The sequence below is a fragment of the Oryctolagus cuniculus genome, chromosome 6 (assembly GCF_051225735.1).
Source record: "Oryctolagus cuniculus isolate XC-2025 breed Fujian yellow rabbit chromosome 6, ASM5122573v1, whole genome shotgun sequence".
Classification (NCBI taxonomy): domain Eukaryota; kingdom Metazoa; phylum Chordata; class Mammalia; order Lagomorpha; family Leporidae; genus Oryctolagus; species Oryctolagus cuniculus.
Genome location: NC_142872.1, coordinates 121,049,617 through 121,068,883, shown reverse-complemented (window position 1 = coordinate 121,068,883; position 19,267 = coordinate 121,049,617). Strand labels below are relative to the sequence as shown.

General features: G+C 43.2%; 2 protein-coding genes across 14 annotated transcripts in view; one reads left to right on the top strand and one right to left on the bottom strand.

Annotated features, from left to right (window-relative positions):
* The window catches only part of NDUFAF6 (NADH:ubiquinone oxidoreductase complex assembly factor 6), a 30,537-nt gene extending 11,562 nt beyond the window's left edge, over window positions 1-18,975 (bottom strand). For 2 of the 10 annotated variants that reach the window (XM_002710699.6, XM_017341444.4), the window contains exons 1-6: window positions 18,755-18,951; window positions 16,296-16,395; window positions 13,630-13,752; window positions 8,205-8,261; window positions 1,117-1,219; window positions 401-534 (exon numbers count right to left, since the gene is read on the bottom strand). In XM_002710699.6, coding sequence (XP_002710745.4) covers window positions 401-534; window positions 1,117-1,219; window positions 8,205-8,261; window positions 13,630-13,752; window positions 16,296-16,395; window positions 18,755-18,951 — 714 coding nt within the window. Of the gene's footprint in view, window positions 1-400; window positions 535-1,116; window positions 1,220-8,204; window positions 8,262-12,468; window positions 12,600-13,629; window positions 13,753-16,291; window positions 16,396-18,754 lie in introns of all 10 variants that reach the window. The other 8 variants (XM_089335552.1, XM_051844632.3, XM_089335555.1 and 5 more) reach the window with 8 other exon arrangements.
* Window positions 1-19,267, top strand: part of CCNE2 (cyclin E2) — a 651,763-nt gene that overhangs the window by 457,058 nt on the left and 175,438 nt on the right. The gene's annotated exons all lie outside the window — the stretch shown is intronic.

Sequence of the window (19,267 nt, the reverse complement as noted above, 5' to 3'; positions counted from 1 at the left end):
CTCAATTTCCAATCCAGCTCTCTGCTGATGTGCTTGGGAGAGCAGTGGAAGATGGCTCAGGTGCTTGGGCCCCTGAACCTACATGGGAGACCCAGAGGAGGCTCCTGGCTCCTTATTTCAGATAAGCTCAGCTCCAGCCATTGCAGGCATTTGGGGAGTGAATCAGCAGATGGAAGACCTCTTTCTCTGTCTCTACCTCTCTCTGTAACTCTGCTTCTCAAATAAATAAAATAAATCTTTAAAAAAAATCTAGGGCAGAATGAGGACTAACATTTCCCAGAAGCTTATGGCTCTCATTTCAAAGTAGTTACTTGAGTAGATTAAGCAAGAAAACTAAGTGATAACTTCTCTCCCCAAATTCCTGAGGTAAATTATGAGAAGGTCCAAAGGACAGCCTTACCAGCATACAAATATCCATGGGAAGGAACACCTTTCTTCTGCTGCCATGATAGGGCGTTGCTCTCAAGCAAGTGACAATGCCTTGTGCTTTTCCAATGTGACTTGCGGCATGATCTGCATGAAGATCCTTTATACCTATGATTTTAGAGATTAAACAACAGGGCGGCTCTACTATCTTTAAGGCATAGCAAATCAATGGAAGCCACAAAGAAATCACCTACGCTGTAAAAGTAGGCATTTGTTTATCCTACGCTTTCTAGCTGAAAACTAGGATTTACGAAGGAAAAACTGACCTCAAGGACAAGTTGAGCATTCACTTGTCCTAGCAGATCTCTGAGCCTCAACTTTTAAAGAAAAAGTTTCTCCTCAGGGGCTGGTGGGCACTGGTTCACGTCCCAGCTGATCCACTGCCAATGCAGCTTTCTGCTAATGGCCTGAGAAAGCAGTGGAAGATGGCCCAAGTGTTTGGATCCCTGCACCCATATGGGAGACCTGGATGAAGCTCCTGACTCCTGGCTTCAGCCTGGCCTAGCACTGGCCACGGTGGCCATTTGGGGAGTGAACCAGCAGATGGAAGACCTCTCTCTCTCTGCCTCTGCCTTTCTGTAACTCTGACTTTCAAATAAATAAATAAACCTTAAAAAAAAAAAAAAAAAGAGGGCAATCTGACAGGTGTTTTATTGGAAAAGAGAAGTATGAGACAGAAAAACAACTCACCCAATGTTTCTAGAGTTAAATAAAGAAGAGCGCTCTGAGTGTTTTCAGCATAATTCTCCAGTTCCTGGATATTGCGATACACTTTGTCATCCAAATTTTTTTCCTACAAAGAAGATGCAAATAGTTTGCTAAGCTGCCAATAGTTTATCAACAAAAGACATTTTTTTGCCCTAAAGAACTGAATAACAAAAATGTCATCTAGTGTATTGTTCAGTATAACAAGATTAAAAGGACATCCTAATATTAAAGTTCCACACATTCAATATTTGCAAGTCATTCTCAGAATAACATCCAGGAATAAGCTCAATGCACAAATCACCACAGATATGGGGTTGATTTAATTTTTAATTCCTTCTAAACCCAAGATTTTGAGGGGGAGGGAGGAAGGGAGTATCATTATGTTCTTAGAATTTCATCTACAAATCACATTGAATCTGTTAAAACTAATCAAAAATTAAAATTTAAAAAAAAAAAGCCCAGACTAATAAATTAGTTCGGAGGTAATAGGACCCTAGAGTCTGGATTCCAGAGTTCACCTGCCTGACCTTAATTCCTGGTTCTATTCCTCACAAAGTGGGTGACCTTGGATAAATTATTTAATCTCTCTGCGCCTTAGTTTCCTCATCTGTTGAGCAGGAATAGGAGTTACCATATATGATTATGTGAGAATTAAATGGCTTAATGCATGTAAAACATTTAGAAGGCAGAAGCCTGGCAATAATAAGCAATCAATGTGCAGTGGCTGTCATTACTTTATGCAAACGGAAGAACACTCCAGGCAAAGGCACTCTAACTCACCAAGGCACTGTTATGTAAACAACTGTGCTATACACTACATGTTCATAGAGGTTCTGTGGCGAATTTTGATTTGTAAATGCTGAGTTAATCAACATTAAATAAATTTTGCTTCTGGAGAAACAAAAGAAAGCCAAGGCATCAAGAGAAAGTAACTTACTGAGGTCTTTCTTAAACACTTCAGATGTTATCTTCTTAAACCTAACAATCCCCAACAGATAAGAAATTAATGTTTTTCCATTTTACAGATGACATTCAAGGTCACACAGCTAATAAATGGTGGCCACAGGATTCAAACCCCACATATCGTGACTCCTGGCCTGTGTTCTTAATGAGGAAAATGTGCCCAGAGAAACAAGGAATGGTAAACAGTACTCAAAGCCATGTTCAGTAAGTGAAAACGTTAATGATCTAAACATACTATATTCAAGAAAAAGAAAAATGTAGAGGCCAGCGCTGTGGCGTAGCAGGTAAAGCTGCCACCTGCAATGCCGGCATCCCATATGGGCACCAGCCAGTTGGAGTCCCGGCTGCTCCACTTTTGATCCAGCTCTCTGCTATGGCCTGGGAAAGCAGTAGAAGATGGCTCACATGTTTGACCCTGCACCCGCATGGGAGACGCGGAAGAAGTGCCTGGCTCCTTGCTCCAGACTGGCGCGGCTCCAGCCGCTGTGGCCACTGGGGAGTGAACCAGCAGATGGAAGACCTCTCTCTCTCTCTCCCTCTGCCTCTGCCTCTCTATAACTCTTTCAAATAAATAAATCTTTAAAAAAATGTAAATTTTTTTTTGACAGGCAAAGTGTACAGTGAGAGAGAGAGACAGAGAGAAAGGTCTTCCTTTTGCCGTTGGTTCACCCTCCTTTGGCTGCCGCAGCCGGCGCACCGCGCTGATCCCAAGGCAGGAGCCAGGTACTTATCCTGGTCTCCCATGGGGTGCAGGGCCAAAGGACTTGAACCATCCTCCACTGCACTCCCTGGCCACAGCAGAGAGCTGGCCTGGAAGAGGGGCAACCGGGACAGAATCCGGTGCCCCGACCGGGACTAGAACCCGGTGTGCCGGCACCACAAGGCAGAGGATTAGCCTAGTGAGCCGCGGCGCCGGCCTGAAAAATGTAAATTTTAGAGCAAGAACATTTAGCCACTTTATAATAATACACTTATAAAAATCCTGTTGTTAGGGTAAAATATTATCCCCCCCATCCATCCTCCCTTTTTTTAAGTCAGGAGAAACTGCCATCAGGAATGATCCTAGAGGAATATCTATATTACATCTTCTTAAAAACTGAGACATAATTCACATACAATAAAATTTACCACCTTAAAGAACACAATTCTGTGGTTTTCAGTACATTCACAAAGTTGTACAACGATCACCACTCTCTAATCCCAGAAAATTGTACCACCCCAAAAAGGAAGCCTTGTACTCATCAAGTCATCATTTCCCACCTCCTTCTCCCATCAGCCTCAGCAAGCACTCATCTACCTTCTGTTGTCATGGATTTGTGTATTCTAAGCATTTCATAAAAACAGACGTGGATGGAGTTCTAAGTTCCTGGCTTTGGCCAGAGGCACCCCAGGTCATTGTGGCCATCTGGGGGAGTGAGCCAGTGGATGGAAGATCTCTTTCTCTCCAGCTCTCCTGCTCTCTCTGTGTAACTCTGCCTTTCAAATAAAATGTCGTTAAAAAAGAAAGTCATACACTATGTAGCTTTTTGTGTCTCACTTCTTTCAAGCATGTTTTCAAAGTTCATCCATGTTTGAATAGTCATTAAGTACTTCATTCTTTTTAACTGAATGAATTATGAATAACATTTCTTTTTAATTTTTTTTTTTTTTTAATTTTTTGACAGGCAGAGTGGACAGTGAGAGAGAGAGACAGAGAGAAAGGTCTTCCTTTTGCCGTTGGTTCACCCTCCAATGGCCGCCATGGCCGGCACGCTGCGGCTGGCCCACCGCGCTGATCCTGGCAGGAGCCAGGAGCCAGGTGCTTTTCCTGGTCTCCCATAGGGTGCAGGGCCCAAGCACCTGGGCCATCCTCCACTGCACTCCCTGGCCACAGCAGAGAGCTGGCCTGGAAGAGGGGCAACCGGGACAGAATCCGGCGCCCCGACCGGGACTAGAACCCGGTGTGCCGGCGCCGCTAGGCGGAGGATTAGCCTAGTGAGCCGCGGCGCCGGCCCTATGAATAACATTTCATTGCATGGATATACCATTTTGTCTAGCCATTCATTAATAGACTATGGGGAGGCCGGTGCCGCGGCTCACTAGGCTAATCCTCCGCCTTGCGGCGCCGGCACACCGGGTTCTAGTCCCGGTCGGGGCACCGGATTCTGTCCCGGTTGCCCCTCTTCCAGGCCAGCTCTCTGCTGTGGCCAGGGAGTGCAGTGGAGGATGGCCCAAGTTCTTGGGCCCTGCACCCCATGGGAGACCAGAAGAAGCACCTGGCTCCTGCCTTGGGATCAGCGCGGTGGGCCAGCCGCAGCGTGCCGGCCATGGCGGCCATTGGAGGGTGAACCAACGGCAAAAGGAAGACCTTTCTCTCTGTCTCTCTCTCTCACTGTCCACTCTGTCAAAAAAAAAAAAAAAAAAAATAGACTATGGGGACCAGCATTGTGACATGGCGGGTAAAAAAGCTGCTGCCAACAGTGCCAGTATCCCATATGGGCGCTGGGTAGAGTCCCGGCTGCTCTGTTTCCGATCCAGCTCTCTGCAATGGCTTGGGAGGGCAGGGGAAGATGGCCCAAGTTCATGGGCCCCTACACCCACATGGGAGACCAGAAAGAGGCTCCTGGCTCCTGGCTTTGGATCAGCCCAGCTCTGACTGTTGCAGCCATTTGAGGAGTGAACCAGCAGGTGGAAGACCTCTCTTTCTCTCTGCTTCTACCTCTATAACTCTTTCAAATAAATAAATAAATCTTAAAGAAAAAAAAGAAAAACAAATTGGCGTGACCAAAAACCAGAGTTTAAAAAAAAATAGACTATGAGTCCTTCCCACTTTGGGATACTATGGATAATGTTGCTTGAAACATCTGTGATTGAGTTTTCTAAGGACATATGCCTTCATTTCTCTTGGATATAAACCCAGGGGTGAAACTGCTGCATAAAAGATAACTCTATGTTTAACTTTTTAAATAACTAGTAAACTGTTTTTCACAAGAAACTATACCATTTCATATTCCTACCAGCAATGTACAAAAATACTTCAATTGCACCAATACTTAACTATTCAACTTTTTTTTACTGCAGCCACCCTAAATGGGTGTCAGGTAGTACCTCATAGTTTTGATTTGCATTTCCCTAATAAAAAGATGTTGAAAATTTTTTTCAGGTGCTTTTTGGTCATTCTTTTGTTTTCTTTGAAGCAATGTGTCCTCCAATCTTTTGCCTATTTTTAGTTGGGTTGTCTTTTGATTGTTGAATTCTAAGAGTTCCTTAAAAATTTTAGACATCAGTCTCCTATCACATATGTAACTGACAAAGATTTTCTATTTTGTGGGTTTTCACCTTCTCGAAGTTTTTAATTTTGATGAAGTCTAATTTATCTTTCTTCTCTTACATGTGCCTTGGTACCCTATCAAAGAAACCACTGCCTAAAGCAAGGGTGGAGAGAGCCTTCTTTTGTGTGTTTTTTGGAAAGGGCCGTTTGGATATTTATAATATCATTCACAGGCCATACAAAACTATCAACTTATAGGGGCCAGCGCTGTGGCGTAGTAGGTAAAGCCGCCACCCCAGTAAAGATGGAAAGCCAGAACCCCTGCCCCTTCCACTGGGGACTGAGAAGATCAACTGGGGGAAGCTGTGAGTACTAGATTAGTTGTTTACCTGCCTTCATCCCGCCTCAAGAGCTCAAACCAGGTGACTCAGTGTAAAGTTTGTCTAAATTGCAGAAACCCTGTTTATCTATTATTTTACACACAAACCCAACTGTAGTAGAAGTTTATGTTAAGATTTGCATTAAAGGCTGTAGCTGGGTAAAGCTGCCACCTACAGTGCCAGCATCCCATATGGACGCCAGTTCGAGTCCCGCCTGCTCCACTTCTGAAACAGCTCTCTGCTATGGCCTGGGAAAGCAGTAGAAAATGGCCCAAGTTCTTGGGCCCCTGCACCCCTGTGGGAGACCCAGAAGAAGTTCCTGGCTCCTGGCTTCAGATCGGCTCATTTCTGGCCATTGTGGCCATTTGGGGAATGAACCAGCAGATGGAAGACCTCTCTCTCTCTCTCCCTCCATCCCTCCCTCCGCCTCTCCTCCTCTCTCTGTATATTTTGGACTTTCAAATAAATACATAAATGTTTTCCAAAAAAAAAAAAAATAGCCTACTACAGTTTATCGAGTTTTGAGTATAGTTTATCGAGTTTTGAGTACTGACTGCTGTTGAATTGGCAGAGCCAAACAAATGATTTCATGAACCATATGGGCTGGATGTTCCTCACTCCTGGAAAGTCACAAAGACTTATTTTCTCCTAAGAGTTTTACAGTTTCAGCTCCTACATTTAAATCTTTTATCTAATTTGAGTTAATTTTTATATGTGGTATGAGGTAAGAGTCCAAATTTATTCCTTTGCATGTGGGTAGCCAGATGTTTTTGAAAAGACTATTTTCTACCCACTGATTATTTTGACACCCCTACCACTCAATGGATTCTAAATATATGGGTTTATATCTGGACTCCAACTTCTATTCCAATGATCTATATGTCTGTCCTATACCAATACCACATAGTTTGATAACCGTAGGTCTGCAGTTAAGTTTCAGATTCATTATATGTGAGTCCTTTAACTTTTTTCATTAGTGTCAAGATTGTTTTGGCTATTCTGTATTCTTGTATTTCCACATGAATTTTAGGATCAACTTTTCAATTTATGCAAGCAATTAAGCTGGACTTTTGATAAGCACTGCATTGAATCTATAAATCAGTATTTGATCCCAGTTCTTTATTTTTAAATATCCCTTCCTTCAAATGCTAAATGTTATTTCTTATTAAACAAAATAAGTATCTTCATTTTGAGCCCTCTAATTTTGTTTACCTTGTAAAAGCAGAAAAGATACAAAAAAATACATATTTTCAGAGCACTAATTCACCCTGTAGGCCAACTAAGCAATTCTCTTTTAATGGTGAAGTCATTTACCGTCTGTCTTATGATAGTATATGATTATTAACAGATTATAGAGAGAGAGATTAAGGAACTTACATTTTCATGATGACAGTAAGTTATATCAGGCTGATGAGGATACTGGCCTAATACATCAAGATTATACAAGTTAGGCAAGGTCACAGAGCAATTTGCAGGCTTGGCTAGACCTAATTCGAACAGTTTAGTACAGAATTCTATCCACTGGAACTGGCAGACTTTATTTCCTCTACTATTTGGACACAGATCACAGATCCAAATATAGAATTTACAAAAAGGTATGTATATGATCTCTCAAGTATTTGGTAAGATTAAGGAATTTTTAGTCTTTTTTTTTTTTTTTTTTTTTTTTTTTTTTTTGACAGGCAGAGTAGACAGTGAGAGAAAGAGAGACAGAGAGAAAGGTCTTCCTTTTGCCGTTAGTTCACCCTCCAATGGCCGCCGCAGCTGATTCGAAGGCAGGAGCCAGGTGCTTCTCCTGGTCTCCCATGGGGTGCAGGGCCCAAGCACTTGGGCCATCCTCCACTGTATTCCCGGGCCACAGCAGAGAGCTGGCCTGGAAAGGGGGCAACCGGGACAGAATCCAGCACCCTGACCGGGACTAGAACCCGGTGTGCCGGCACCGCTAGGTGGAGGATTAGCCTATTGAGCCGCAGCGCCAGCTAATCATTTTTTTTTAAGGTATGATAACAGTGGTTGTATTTTTTAAGTCCTTCTCAAGATACTTATGTATCTGCAGATAGAAAATATGATGTCTGAAATTCACTTTAAAATAATCTAGTGAGAGTTAGTGTGGAAAGTTGGTATGCTACAGGTCAAATAAGATTAGATGTGTGTTGATAACACTTAAAAACTGGGTTTCAGATACATGAAAAGTATATTACAGAATCTTCTCTATTTTTATATAAAAATTTGCAATGAAAAAATACCAAAAGTAGAATGTAGTTGTGGTTGATGTGACTCTGCCTGGGAGCCTATTTGGAAGAGTAAGGGAGCAGAGTGAATGGTGTATAAGGATAGGGTATTGATATAATAGTATAGTTCACTAGAAGTTCCCTTCTACCACAATATAACTATACACATCAGGATATTTTTGCCTGAAGATTCAAAGATTAAAAAGGATTAAAAAAAAACTTAAGACTTGAAAAATTTCAACTTACTCTTTCATCAATGATTTTCATAAACCATCTTTTAGTCAGATTATGTCTTTTGACAGCCTAAAAAAAGAAAAGTATTATAAATTTTTAGAAAATACTAGAAATGACCTTTGCAGATCTGAATAAAATAAACAAACAAGAAAATTAGATAAGCAAACATTTATAGTAACTTATACTAATATGGACAGCTGCATTTAGGAAGTATCAGGGGAAATGTTCCTAGAAAACATGTCCAAGTAAATATTACATTTCTGATACTTTTTCACCAAACTGTCCTTTTCTTCCTTATATTACTAATAATGTAATGCATCCACTTTCAAATAAAAACAAATAATTAAAAACTGAGTTACTCTATAGTGCAATGCATGCTGACTTTATTTTACAAATTTTTAAGACATTTATTTAAAGTCAGAGAGCAGAAAGAGGGAGAGAAACTAAGAGAGAGAGAGAGATCATCTATCCATTGATTAACTTCCCAAATGGATGCAACAGCCACATCTGGGCCAGACTGAATCTAGGAGCGAGGAACCCCATTCTGGTCTCCCACATCATGTACTTGGGCCATCTTCCACTGCCTTCCCATGCTTATTAGCAAGAAGCCGGATTACAGGAAGAACAACAGGCCTCCAACCCACACTTTGACATACCTGTGTCACAAAACCACTGTGCCACAACACTGGGCCCATCACTCTGCCTTCTATGCTAACTCATTACACACAAACATTTTTTCACAGGATAAAGATTCTATTCAGCAAAAATAATTAGTTCTTCAAAAATGAAAATAGTAACTAAAATGCCAATGAAAACAATCTTAAGCAAAATGACACTCTGGTGGGCCAGATCACACCAAGTACCAGACTATGGTTTCTAATACCACTCCCCTTAAAGAAATCAAGGCCCTAGAGAAACGGATAATTCCAGAGTGGGGCAGGAGAGGTTCAAAATGATCCTAGAAAGTCTTATTGTGTCAGAAAAAAAGTAAGTTATCAAAGAAATGATGGAGGCATATCATAAAGACATTTGAAGGGACTCCCACTGTCCAAAACAGGTACAATTTGAACAGTAAAATAAACACTATTGGGAAAAAATAAGAATTTGTAAGCTCACATCAATAACTAATAAGAAAACAAATAAATATAGAAGAATAACAGTTCGTTCTCATAGAATCTCAAGTGCAACTGTTAAATGTGTAGAGTGCTAGAGTTGAGAAATTATCATTTTGCAACCATAACAGTAACAATTCAACCATACAAGAACCATTGGTGACTGCTATATTTAGGGGGGAATTTTGATGAGGAGTAGAATATTTGTACAGTCTTAAAGTATCTCCTCAAAGATGGCTGAGTAGTTGCAAGTGGAATTATTAATTACAAAGTGGACAAACAAGGCAACATTCTTGATCAGGTAATCAAAACTAACAATGCCAATAAAGGACAGATGGATAAAGTGTCCCTCCAGATTTGATACCCTGAAAAGGACACATTATCTTGTAGCATTTCAGCCAAGAATACATAACTTGAATCTAATATGTGTAATGAGAAAATATTAGATAAATCCAAAATAAGTGTTCTACCAAAAAAAATGGAGTTATTACAACTCTTCAACAACATCAATGTCATAAAAGACAAATGCTATGAAAATGCTCCATATTAAAGTACACTAAAGCAGTAAGACAAAACACTTGACCCTAGATTAGATCCTATACTGGAAGGGGAAAATGCCAAGCAGGCATTATTAAGTCAACTGACAAAAATGAAACTATAAATAGAAAATTAGGTAAATGTGTTATCAAATTTAAATGTAGTAAAATCAGTAACTGTTCTAGTTATATGGAAAATATCCCTATGCTTAGCAATACTGAAATATTTAGGTTAGATGCATAACTGTTAACAACAGGGACAAGTGTTGATCAGCCAGCATCCCACTAGAAATACTCGGTTCAGGTCCCAGTGCCTTTGTTTCTGATCCAGTCTCCTGCTGATGCACACCCTGGGAGATGGCATGGAACAGCTCAAGTACTTGGGTCCTTTCCACATGTCTGAGAGATCCGGACTCAGTTCCTGGATCCTGGCTTTTGCCTGGTCCAGCCCTGACTGTTGCAGGGATTTGGAGAGTAAAACAGCAAATGGAAGATCTCAGAATGTCTTTCTTTCTCTTGGCCTTTTAAATAAGATGAAAATTTAAAAAATACCAATTTTAAAAATGTTTCATAATAGGTAAATCTGGGTATAAGGTATAGAAGTTTTCTCTGCATTATTTTTCATTCTGTGGCTTTTCTGAAAGTCTGAAATTATTTCCACATTAAGTTTAAAAAACATAGTTTCTTTGTCAGAGCAATACTAAATATGACATATTTCCACAATACAGAAATATGGTAGTGAGACAACTATGAATTTCAGGGATCTCCTATACTTCAAACTAACACCATCAGACATCATTAATGCTAAAATAGAAGACTAACATGCTCCTTTGACACATTTAGGTAACAAAGAGTCTGTGGGTGGCAATCAGATTAGTATGCCAGGCAGGAATCTCATAGGAGCTGAAAGGGTTACAAGGAGTCAGTCCTGAAGTGCTCCTAGCACTACTGTTATTACATGGTAAAGACTCCCCACAGGCTTCTCCCAACCAGTCAGTCACTAAAGACTCCAGCTCTTGTTTTGTTTAGTATGTGTGGGATGGAAAGGGTTGGTTTTTGATACCACCCACAACAGGCACCATTCCTGACACATTAAAGTACTCAACAAATAGTTTACAGGTAAAAAGTCAAACTCCTATTTACTTAAGGCTGAAACTATAATGGCCACAGTTCCTTGACCACAAAATTCAGTTCTGTCTGAGATCAAGGTAAAAAATAAAGAATTAGGGGCAGGTGTTGTGATGCAGCGGGTTAAGCAGCCACCTGCGATGCCAGCATTCCATATGGGTGCCAGATTGAGTCCCGGCTGCTCCACTTCCAATCCAGCTTCCTGCTAATGCAACTGGGAAAGCAGCCGCAGGTGGCTCAAGTCCTTGGGCTCCTGCCCATGTGGGAGTCCTACAAGAAGCTCCTAGCTCGTGGCTTCAGCCTGGCCCAGCCCCAGCCATTTCGGCTATTTAGGAAGTGAACCAGTGGATGGAAGATGTCTTTCTCTCTCTCTCTTACTCTGCCTTTAAATAAATAGCTAAAATCTTTTATAAATAAGTATTTTTCAGCTTTGGAAAATGAAGCCAAATAGAATAAAAACTTTGGCTATCACCATAAATTCAAACTGCAACTGATATTCACACAGAGAGAAGTGGAGAAACCCATATGGAACACATAAAAAATTATAAATATTCAACTACTTTGTTCTCTGAGAACACCAATGAAACAGTGCAGCAGAAAAGTGCTCTCTGGACAACACATCCAGTTCCCTCTGCTTGATCCTCTAAAGAACCTGACACCCTTCAAAGAACCAGTGGAAAGTTTTGCTGCAGTCAAAGTAAGTATGAGCGCCAGCAGAATGGGGAGGAAGATGCAGTGAAGACAACTGCTCGGAACACTACCTCCTTCTTTCAAATATCCATTTTAGCCTTCAACACTGGTTGTATCAGAAAGCTAGCCAACACTAATCAGCAAAAGTTAAGCACTGATTAAAACTGGACAAACTGGCAATCTTAAATTGGGACATATGCAAACATCCTATAATCAGATGTGTTTTCTGGTTAACAGAAATCAAGGACAGACAAATTTGTCCTAAAGGCTATCTCCAATCTTGCACTATATTTCCTGACAATGGCCACAGCCTTTTTTTTTTTTTTTTTTTAAGATTTATTTATTTATTTGAAAGGAAGAGTTACAGAGAGGCAAAGAGAGATCGAGATCTTCCATCTGCTGGTTCACTCACCAAATGGCTGCAATGGCCAGAGCTGGGCCAATCCGAAGCCAAGAGCTTCTTCCAGGTCTCCCATGCAAGTACAGAGGCCCAAGGACTTAGGCCATCTTTTATTGCTTTCCCAGGCCATAGCAGAGAGTTGGCTTAGAGTAGAGAAGCCAGGACTCAAACAGATGCCCATATGGGATGCTGGCACTCCAAGTGGCAGCTTTACCCACTATGCCATAGCACTGGCCCCTGGCCATAGCCTTTACCACAAGCCTTAACATAAACCTCCACTACAGTTGGGTTTGTGTGTAAAATAATAGATAAACAGGGTTTCTGCAATTTAGACAAACGTTACACTGAGTCACCTAGTTTGAGCTCTTGAGACGGGATGAAGAGAGGTAAACAACTAATCTAGTACTCACAGCTTCCCGTCCAGTTTTTCTTCTTAGTCCCCAGTGGAAGGGGCAGGGGTTCTGGCTTTCCATCTTTACTGGGGCTCTGTGAAGTCAATCTGGGGCCCAGGAAGCGGGCCTGCCTCTGCTGGTGTGCAGACCTGAGAAGAGGTGTACCACTGTCAGGTCTGTCTGTGGATGGCTCCTACTACAGAAACTCTCTCGGCACTCAACACATTACAAACGTGACAGAGATCAGGATGAAAGGCACCTAATTCCCTTTCCCCATTCACAGTTTAGCACACTTCTAAACATGGCTGTTTTTGAATGAGAGAAACATACTGCTGCTGCAATAGAAAACCACTTACGAGTAATACTCTACCCTCTAGGTTTCCATCCTTCAATACCTAAAAAGTTACAAATAAATGAGCAATTTATCAACCTAGACAGGAGATTTTCGACTTGTATTTGGACAATGGTGACAGAAAGTCTCCCTCATAAAAGATTAACACATGTTGTTCTACAGCCCAGAGACTGGACTGAAACACTGCCTTAACAAGCTACTGGGCAGACAGAATAGAAAATTTTACTTGCCATTACATCGAAATCTAAGACCAGCAACTTATAATATAAACAGACCAGATACTTCTTTCTTCCTTTAATAAAGAAGTTGAGAAGACTTATATAAATTATTAGTGGATGATTTTAAATTCTTCCTATCAAAACAAACATAGATCTGAACATTATAAGAGCCTACAAATATTTTCAGGACAGATTCCACTATCATCATTATCCAAATTTTATCTGTGAAAAAGGCGGCTCAGGGGAGAGGTCATTTAGCCTAGTGGTTAAGATGCCTGCCTCCCATGTCAGAGTACCTGGTTTTGATTTGACTCTGGCTTTCCACCAATTCAGAGCTGGGAGGCAGCAGTGGCTCAAGTAACTGGTTCCTGCCTCCTATATGGGAGACCTGGACTGCAATCCCAGCTCCTGACGCTGGCACCGGCCCAGTCCCAGTCAGCTGTTGTGGGCATCTGGGGAATTAACCAATGGAAGGGAGCGCTCTCTCGAGCCCACTCTCACTCCCTCTCTCACTCCTTGCTTCTTTAAAAAAATAAAGAAAGAAAGACGAAGGGGGAACCTCAAACAGTACTCTTAGAAATGAAATGAATTATGGGCTCTTTTTTTTACCTTCCATAGTTCAATGGCCACAGGCTGATGTGGTGGATTGTCAAGGTATATATCTTCTACAGTTTTTTTCCAAAACTGCATTCGCATCAGTCCAATTGCTTTCTCAGAGACTGAGTCCTTAACCTGTAAATAGGTTTGAAAAAACTTTAACAAATGTATTGTTCACAATCTCAAAAATCAGTACATTTGAGGAAATCATTTAAGTCAATGGAACTATTTTATGACATGACTATGCTAATGAATACGTCTACACTTTTCAGAAACTACAGAACTGTATACAATAAAGAATGAATTATACTGTATATATTCATTTAGTAATTCATTTCTATTTTTTACATTTTTAAAAATTTATTTATTTGAAAGGCAGAAAGAGAGACAGAGAAAGCAAGAGTAAGTGAGAGATCTCCCATCCACTGGCCCACTCCCCAAATACCCATATGGCCTGACAGGGCCAGGCTCAAGTCAGGGACCAGGAACTCAGTCCAAGTCTCCCATGTGGGTGACAGGACCCAACTACTTCAGCTATCATACGCTGCCTCCCTGTGTGCATATTGGCAGAACACCAGACTGGAAGCAGAGGAGCTGGGACTAAACCAGGCACTCTGATACAGGATGCAGGCCTCCTAAACAGTGCTTAACTGCTGTTCCAAATGCCCACCTCTGTCTAGCATGTTTTAGACACCCAATCAGTACTTGTTTTGGAGAAGGTTGCTCCTAAAAAGTGACAGACAATTCAAGGAGAACTCTGCAGATTATTTATTAAAAATGCAGCCATCATTTAAAAATTACAAAGGCAGGCCACAAAGGGGACTAAAACTGTGACTGACTTAATACGCTGATGTACAGCTTATTCCAGAAAAACGATGGCATGAAAAATCATGACCCATGACTTCCAGGGATACACCAGAGGGAGCATCTCCTGGACTCCGCAGATTCATGGCTGTGAATCCTAGTCGCGCCTCTGTGCTACACTCGTACCTTCCTTCATTCCTTGTTCACTTCCTATCACACTCAGAGAGAGAGGCGCTGCACAACTTCCCACTTTCTTCTGACTCTAAACCTCCCGCTGCTCCCTCATTCCCAACACCTGAACTCTCCATTTAATTTACTGAGAAGACCAAGGCTATTCTAAACTCATTCATTTCTACCCCAATTTCAATTTATTTTTTTCTTTCCCTTGTAAGAAAGAGTCTCTCCTTTCTTTGTAATTCTTTTTCTTTTTTTTAAGATTTATTTATGGGCCGGCGCCGTGGCTCAATAGGCTAATCCTCCACCTTGCGGCGCCGGCACACCGGGTTCTAGTCCCGGTTGGGGCGCCGGATTCTGTCCCGGTTGCCCCTCTTCCAGGCCAGCTCTCTGCTATGGCCAGGGAGTGCAGTGGAGGATGGCCCAGGTGCTTGGGCCCTGCACCCCATGGGAGACCAGGAAAAGCACCTGGCTCCTGGCTCCTGCCAGGATCAGCGCGGTGCGCCGGCTGCAGCGGCGGCCATTGGAGGGTGAACCAACGGCAAAGGAAGACCTTTCTCTCTGTCTCTCTCTCTCACTGTCCACTCTGCCTGTCAAAAAAAAAAAAAAAAAAAAAAAAAAAAAAAAGATTTATTTATTTATTTGAAAGACAGACTTACACAGAGAAAGGAGAGGCAGAGAGAGAGATCTTCCATCTGCTGGTTTACTCCAAAAATCTCCACAACAGCCAGAGCTGAGCTGATTCAAAGCCAGAAGCCAGGAGCTTCTTCTGCGTCTTCCCAAATGGGTGCAGAGGCCCAAGGACTTGGACCATCTTCTACTGCTTTCCCAAGCCACAGCAGAGAGCTGGATCAGAAGTGGAGCAGCTTGGGACTCGAACTGGTGCCCATATGGAATGCTGACACTGCAGGCAGAGGCTTTACCTGCTATGCCATGGCACCTACCCCTCCTTTGTAATTCTTGGCCAAAAATGACATTGTATAATCTAAGGCCTGAGTTTGCTATCATTGCTTCCATTCTCTACCTCACATTAAAACTAAACCCGCTATTTAAAAAGTGCTGTGCAACATTAACTGCACACTTTTATAAAAATCTCTGAGAAAAGGGCTGGCATTGTGGCGCATCAGGTTAAGCCAATGCCTGCAGTGCCAGCATCCCTTAAAAGAGTGCCAGCTCACATCTCATCTATTCTGCCTCTGATCCAGCTTAAGTGCCTGGGAAAGCAGTGGAAGATTACCTAGGTACTTGAGACCCTGCCACGGATATGGGAAACCTAGATGGACTTCTGGGCTCCTGGATTCAGTTTGGCACAGCCCCAGCCATGTGGCCACTTGGGGAGTGAATCAGTGGATGGCAGGTCAGGTCTCTCTCTCTCCCTCTCTCTCTCCCTTCCTCCCTCCCTCTCTATCACCCTGACTTTCAAATCAATTAATCAATTTTTTTTAATTTCAAAAAAAAAAAAACTCAGAAAAAAAGTAAAAATTCCAGAATGGTACATCCAGAAACATTTACTTCATTAACTAGCTTTATTTTTGCTACTAAATTATTAAGCCTGAATAGTTAGCAAGACAAAGAAATCACCAGCAGAGACTTTAAACACATGTAACCTCTAAACTACAACTGTATTTCTTTATTTTTCCGGATTAAACACTTTATATCACCATTCTGTGAAGAATGTTTTAAGGTATTTTAATACCAGCCTGAGCCAGTTCCACGTTGAAGGCCCTCAGCGCCAAAGCAGAGCTTCGGGATTCCGCAGGGAGCAACAGGGAGCACAAATAACCTTCGTAATCTCGTTTCCTAAAACAAAAACAAATTTTTAAAAAGCTACCCTTCACCTTCCAAACTGCATGAAAAATATTAACCAAAACTAACAAGTTCCTGGCTCCTGGTTTCAGACCAGTCCAGTTCCGGCCATTTCAGCCATTGGGGAGTGAACCAGCAGAAGAAGATTCTGTCTCTTTCTGTAACTTTGTCTTTTAAATAAATAAATAAATCTTAATAATAATAACAGATTCTGGCAAAACATCAACACTTGAAAATTTAAAATGCATGGAAGTGGCTGGCGCCGTGGCTCACTAGGCTAATCCTCCGCCTTGCGGCACCGGCACACCGGGTTCTAGTCCCGGTCGGGGGGCCGGATTCTGTCCTGGTTGCCCCTCTTCCAGGCCAGCTCTCTGCTGTGGCCCGGGAGTGCAGTGGAGGATGGCCCAAGTTCTTGGGCCCTGCACCCCATGGGAGACCAGGAGAAGCACCTGGCTCCTGGCTTCGGATCAGCGCGGTGCACCGGCAGCAGCACGCCAGCTGTGGCGGCCATTGGAGGGTGAAAAGGAAGACCTTTCTCTCTGTCTCTCTCTCTCACTGTCCACTCTGTCAAAAAAAAAAAAAAAAAATGCATGGAAGTTTCATTTCCATAGTACTAAAGTATCTCCCCACAATGTACTTCTTACTAATGGACATTCTTAAATTTATAGGGTTATTTGGAGGCATCACATAAGACATATGTCCAAAACAACCATGTACAATTTCACAGATCAAATCTTGTAGAAACAGTTGATGGATAACTAGAAGCCAGTGTTCAAGTCCTCAAGTTTCATTTTATCTTAAAAAGTACTTACTGGGGTGGGCTTTGTGTTACTGAAGGTTAAGCCTCTGCCTGCAGTATGGGTATCCTATATGGGTGCCAGTTCAAGTCCCAGCTACTCCACTTCCAATCCAGCTCCCTGCTAATGCACCTGGGAAAGCAGTGGAAGACAGCCCAAATACTTGTGCTCCTGCAACCACATGGGAGACCCAAAAGAAGCTCCTGGCTTCAACCTGGCCCAGCCCCAGTCATTGTGGCCATTTGGAGCAGCCAACTTGAACCAGCATCCCATATGGGATGCCAGCACTGCACACAGCAGCTTAACACACTAACAGCACTGGCGCTCCCCTTTACAATTTTTTTTTTTAAGATTTTATTTATTTATTTGAGAGGCAGAGCTACAGACAGAGAGAAAGGTCTTCCATCCACTGGTTCACCCCCAAATGGCCCCACGGCTGCAGTTGAGCTGATCCGGAGCCAGGAGCCTCTTCAGGTCTCCCACATGGATGCAAGAGCCCAAGCACATGGGCCATCCTCCACTGCTTTCCCAGGCCACAGCAGAGAGCTGGATCAGAAAAGGAGCAGGCAGGATACAACCCACAGGAACAGGCTTAGGCTTAGCAAACTATCCCACGCAGCCAGCCCCCCCCACCCCCGCCTCCACCCAGTTCTGAATGCCCTGATTTCCACTATTCCTATCTTGTATCTTAGATAAGTAATACAAATAAGATAGGGGAGGAACACAATGTTTAAGAGGTGATTAAAAACAAAACACTGAAATAAGTGTACGTTGTTGTGCCATGTCACTTTTCACTAAAATGGCATTTTAAAACTACTGTTTGACTTTCTCAATCAAATGCAGGGTAGTTCAGTTTACTCTAGTACTTCCCAGAAGTCCTTGAGCTCAGGTACTTTGAGACCTGTTACCAGTTTCCAATGAAGGGCGCAGGGGCCAAGCCATCACTGTCTGCAGATTAGGTCTGGATTCCAAGGCTGGCCCCTGCTTCAACGAACCAAGGGACCTGATTGATCGATCCACCTCCATAAATGATTAAGCAGCAACTTCCAAGTGCCAGGCCTTCCCAGAGCTACTGGGGACAACAAAACATTGCTCAAGCCCTTGACTTCCAGGTTATTCTAGGGAACCTCAGGCAAGTTTCTTCCTCATCTATCTAAAGCCCCATTTCCTTGTCTAAGTGAAATAGCAATGACTTACATTGTACTCGCGGTGCCTCATTTATGTGCGAGGCACTAGACTAATTTACGATTTTTATATAATAAAATACGCTTTCATCTTCACAACCCCGATCACAATCCGTAATGAGGATCAAATAAATTACTTGTAAAATACTCTGCATAGTATCGTCGGACCCATAGGAAAAAACTCCAAGTTGGCTACTATTGTCATGAAAACTTAAGAGGCTATGCATGCATGCAAATAACGCTCTATTCGGTTAAAATCAAGTTTCAGGCAAAGTGACAAGCGAGGGCAGACCAAGGACGTCTGCCCCAATTGTGCGGCCCCTGTGCTTGTTCTCGAAGTCCCACTTCCTCCTCCCGGCCGGAGGTCCTCACCGCAGCAGCTCCAGGCAGTACTGCTCAGAGCCCGACGCGTCCAGCCCGCTGGCCACCGCCACGCTCCGCCCCGACACCGCCGGCCCCGGGAGCCGCCGCTCGCGCACGCACAGGTCTCGGGGTGACCAGCGGCCGCACAGGCCAAGGACGCCGAACCGCTGCGCGGCCCGGGCAGAGCCCAGCCCGGAGGCCGCCATGACGCTGGCGCCGCGTGCCCTTCGACCCCGCGCCGACTGCGCGCAGCCACGCCCCCTCGGGTCCCGGCGCGGGACTGTGCGCCCTGAGAGGCCGCTTCCCGACGCGGCTCTGCGGAGAGCCAGGTGTCGCTGTGGTGCTCTGCGTGTGGGCAGCCGCCCTGCTCCTGCAGCTTGTGGATTCCAGGAAAGCCTTGCCGAAGTTCGGCTGGGCCCTCTCGCGTTTCACCTCTGCCACGTCCATCCGCAAGGGACTCCGGAGCACCTAGAGAAGAGATGGGAGTCTCCAAACTTGCGTCCTGTATGTCATCAGGCAAAA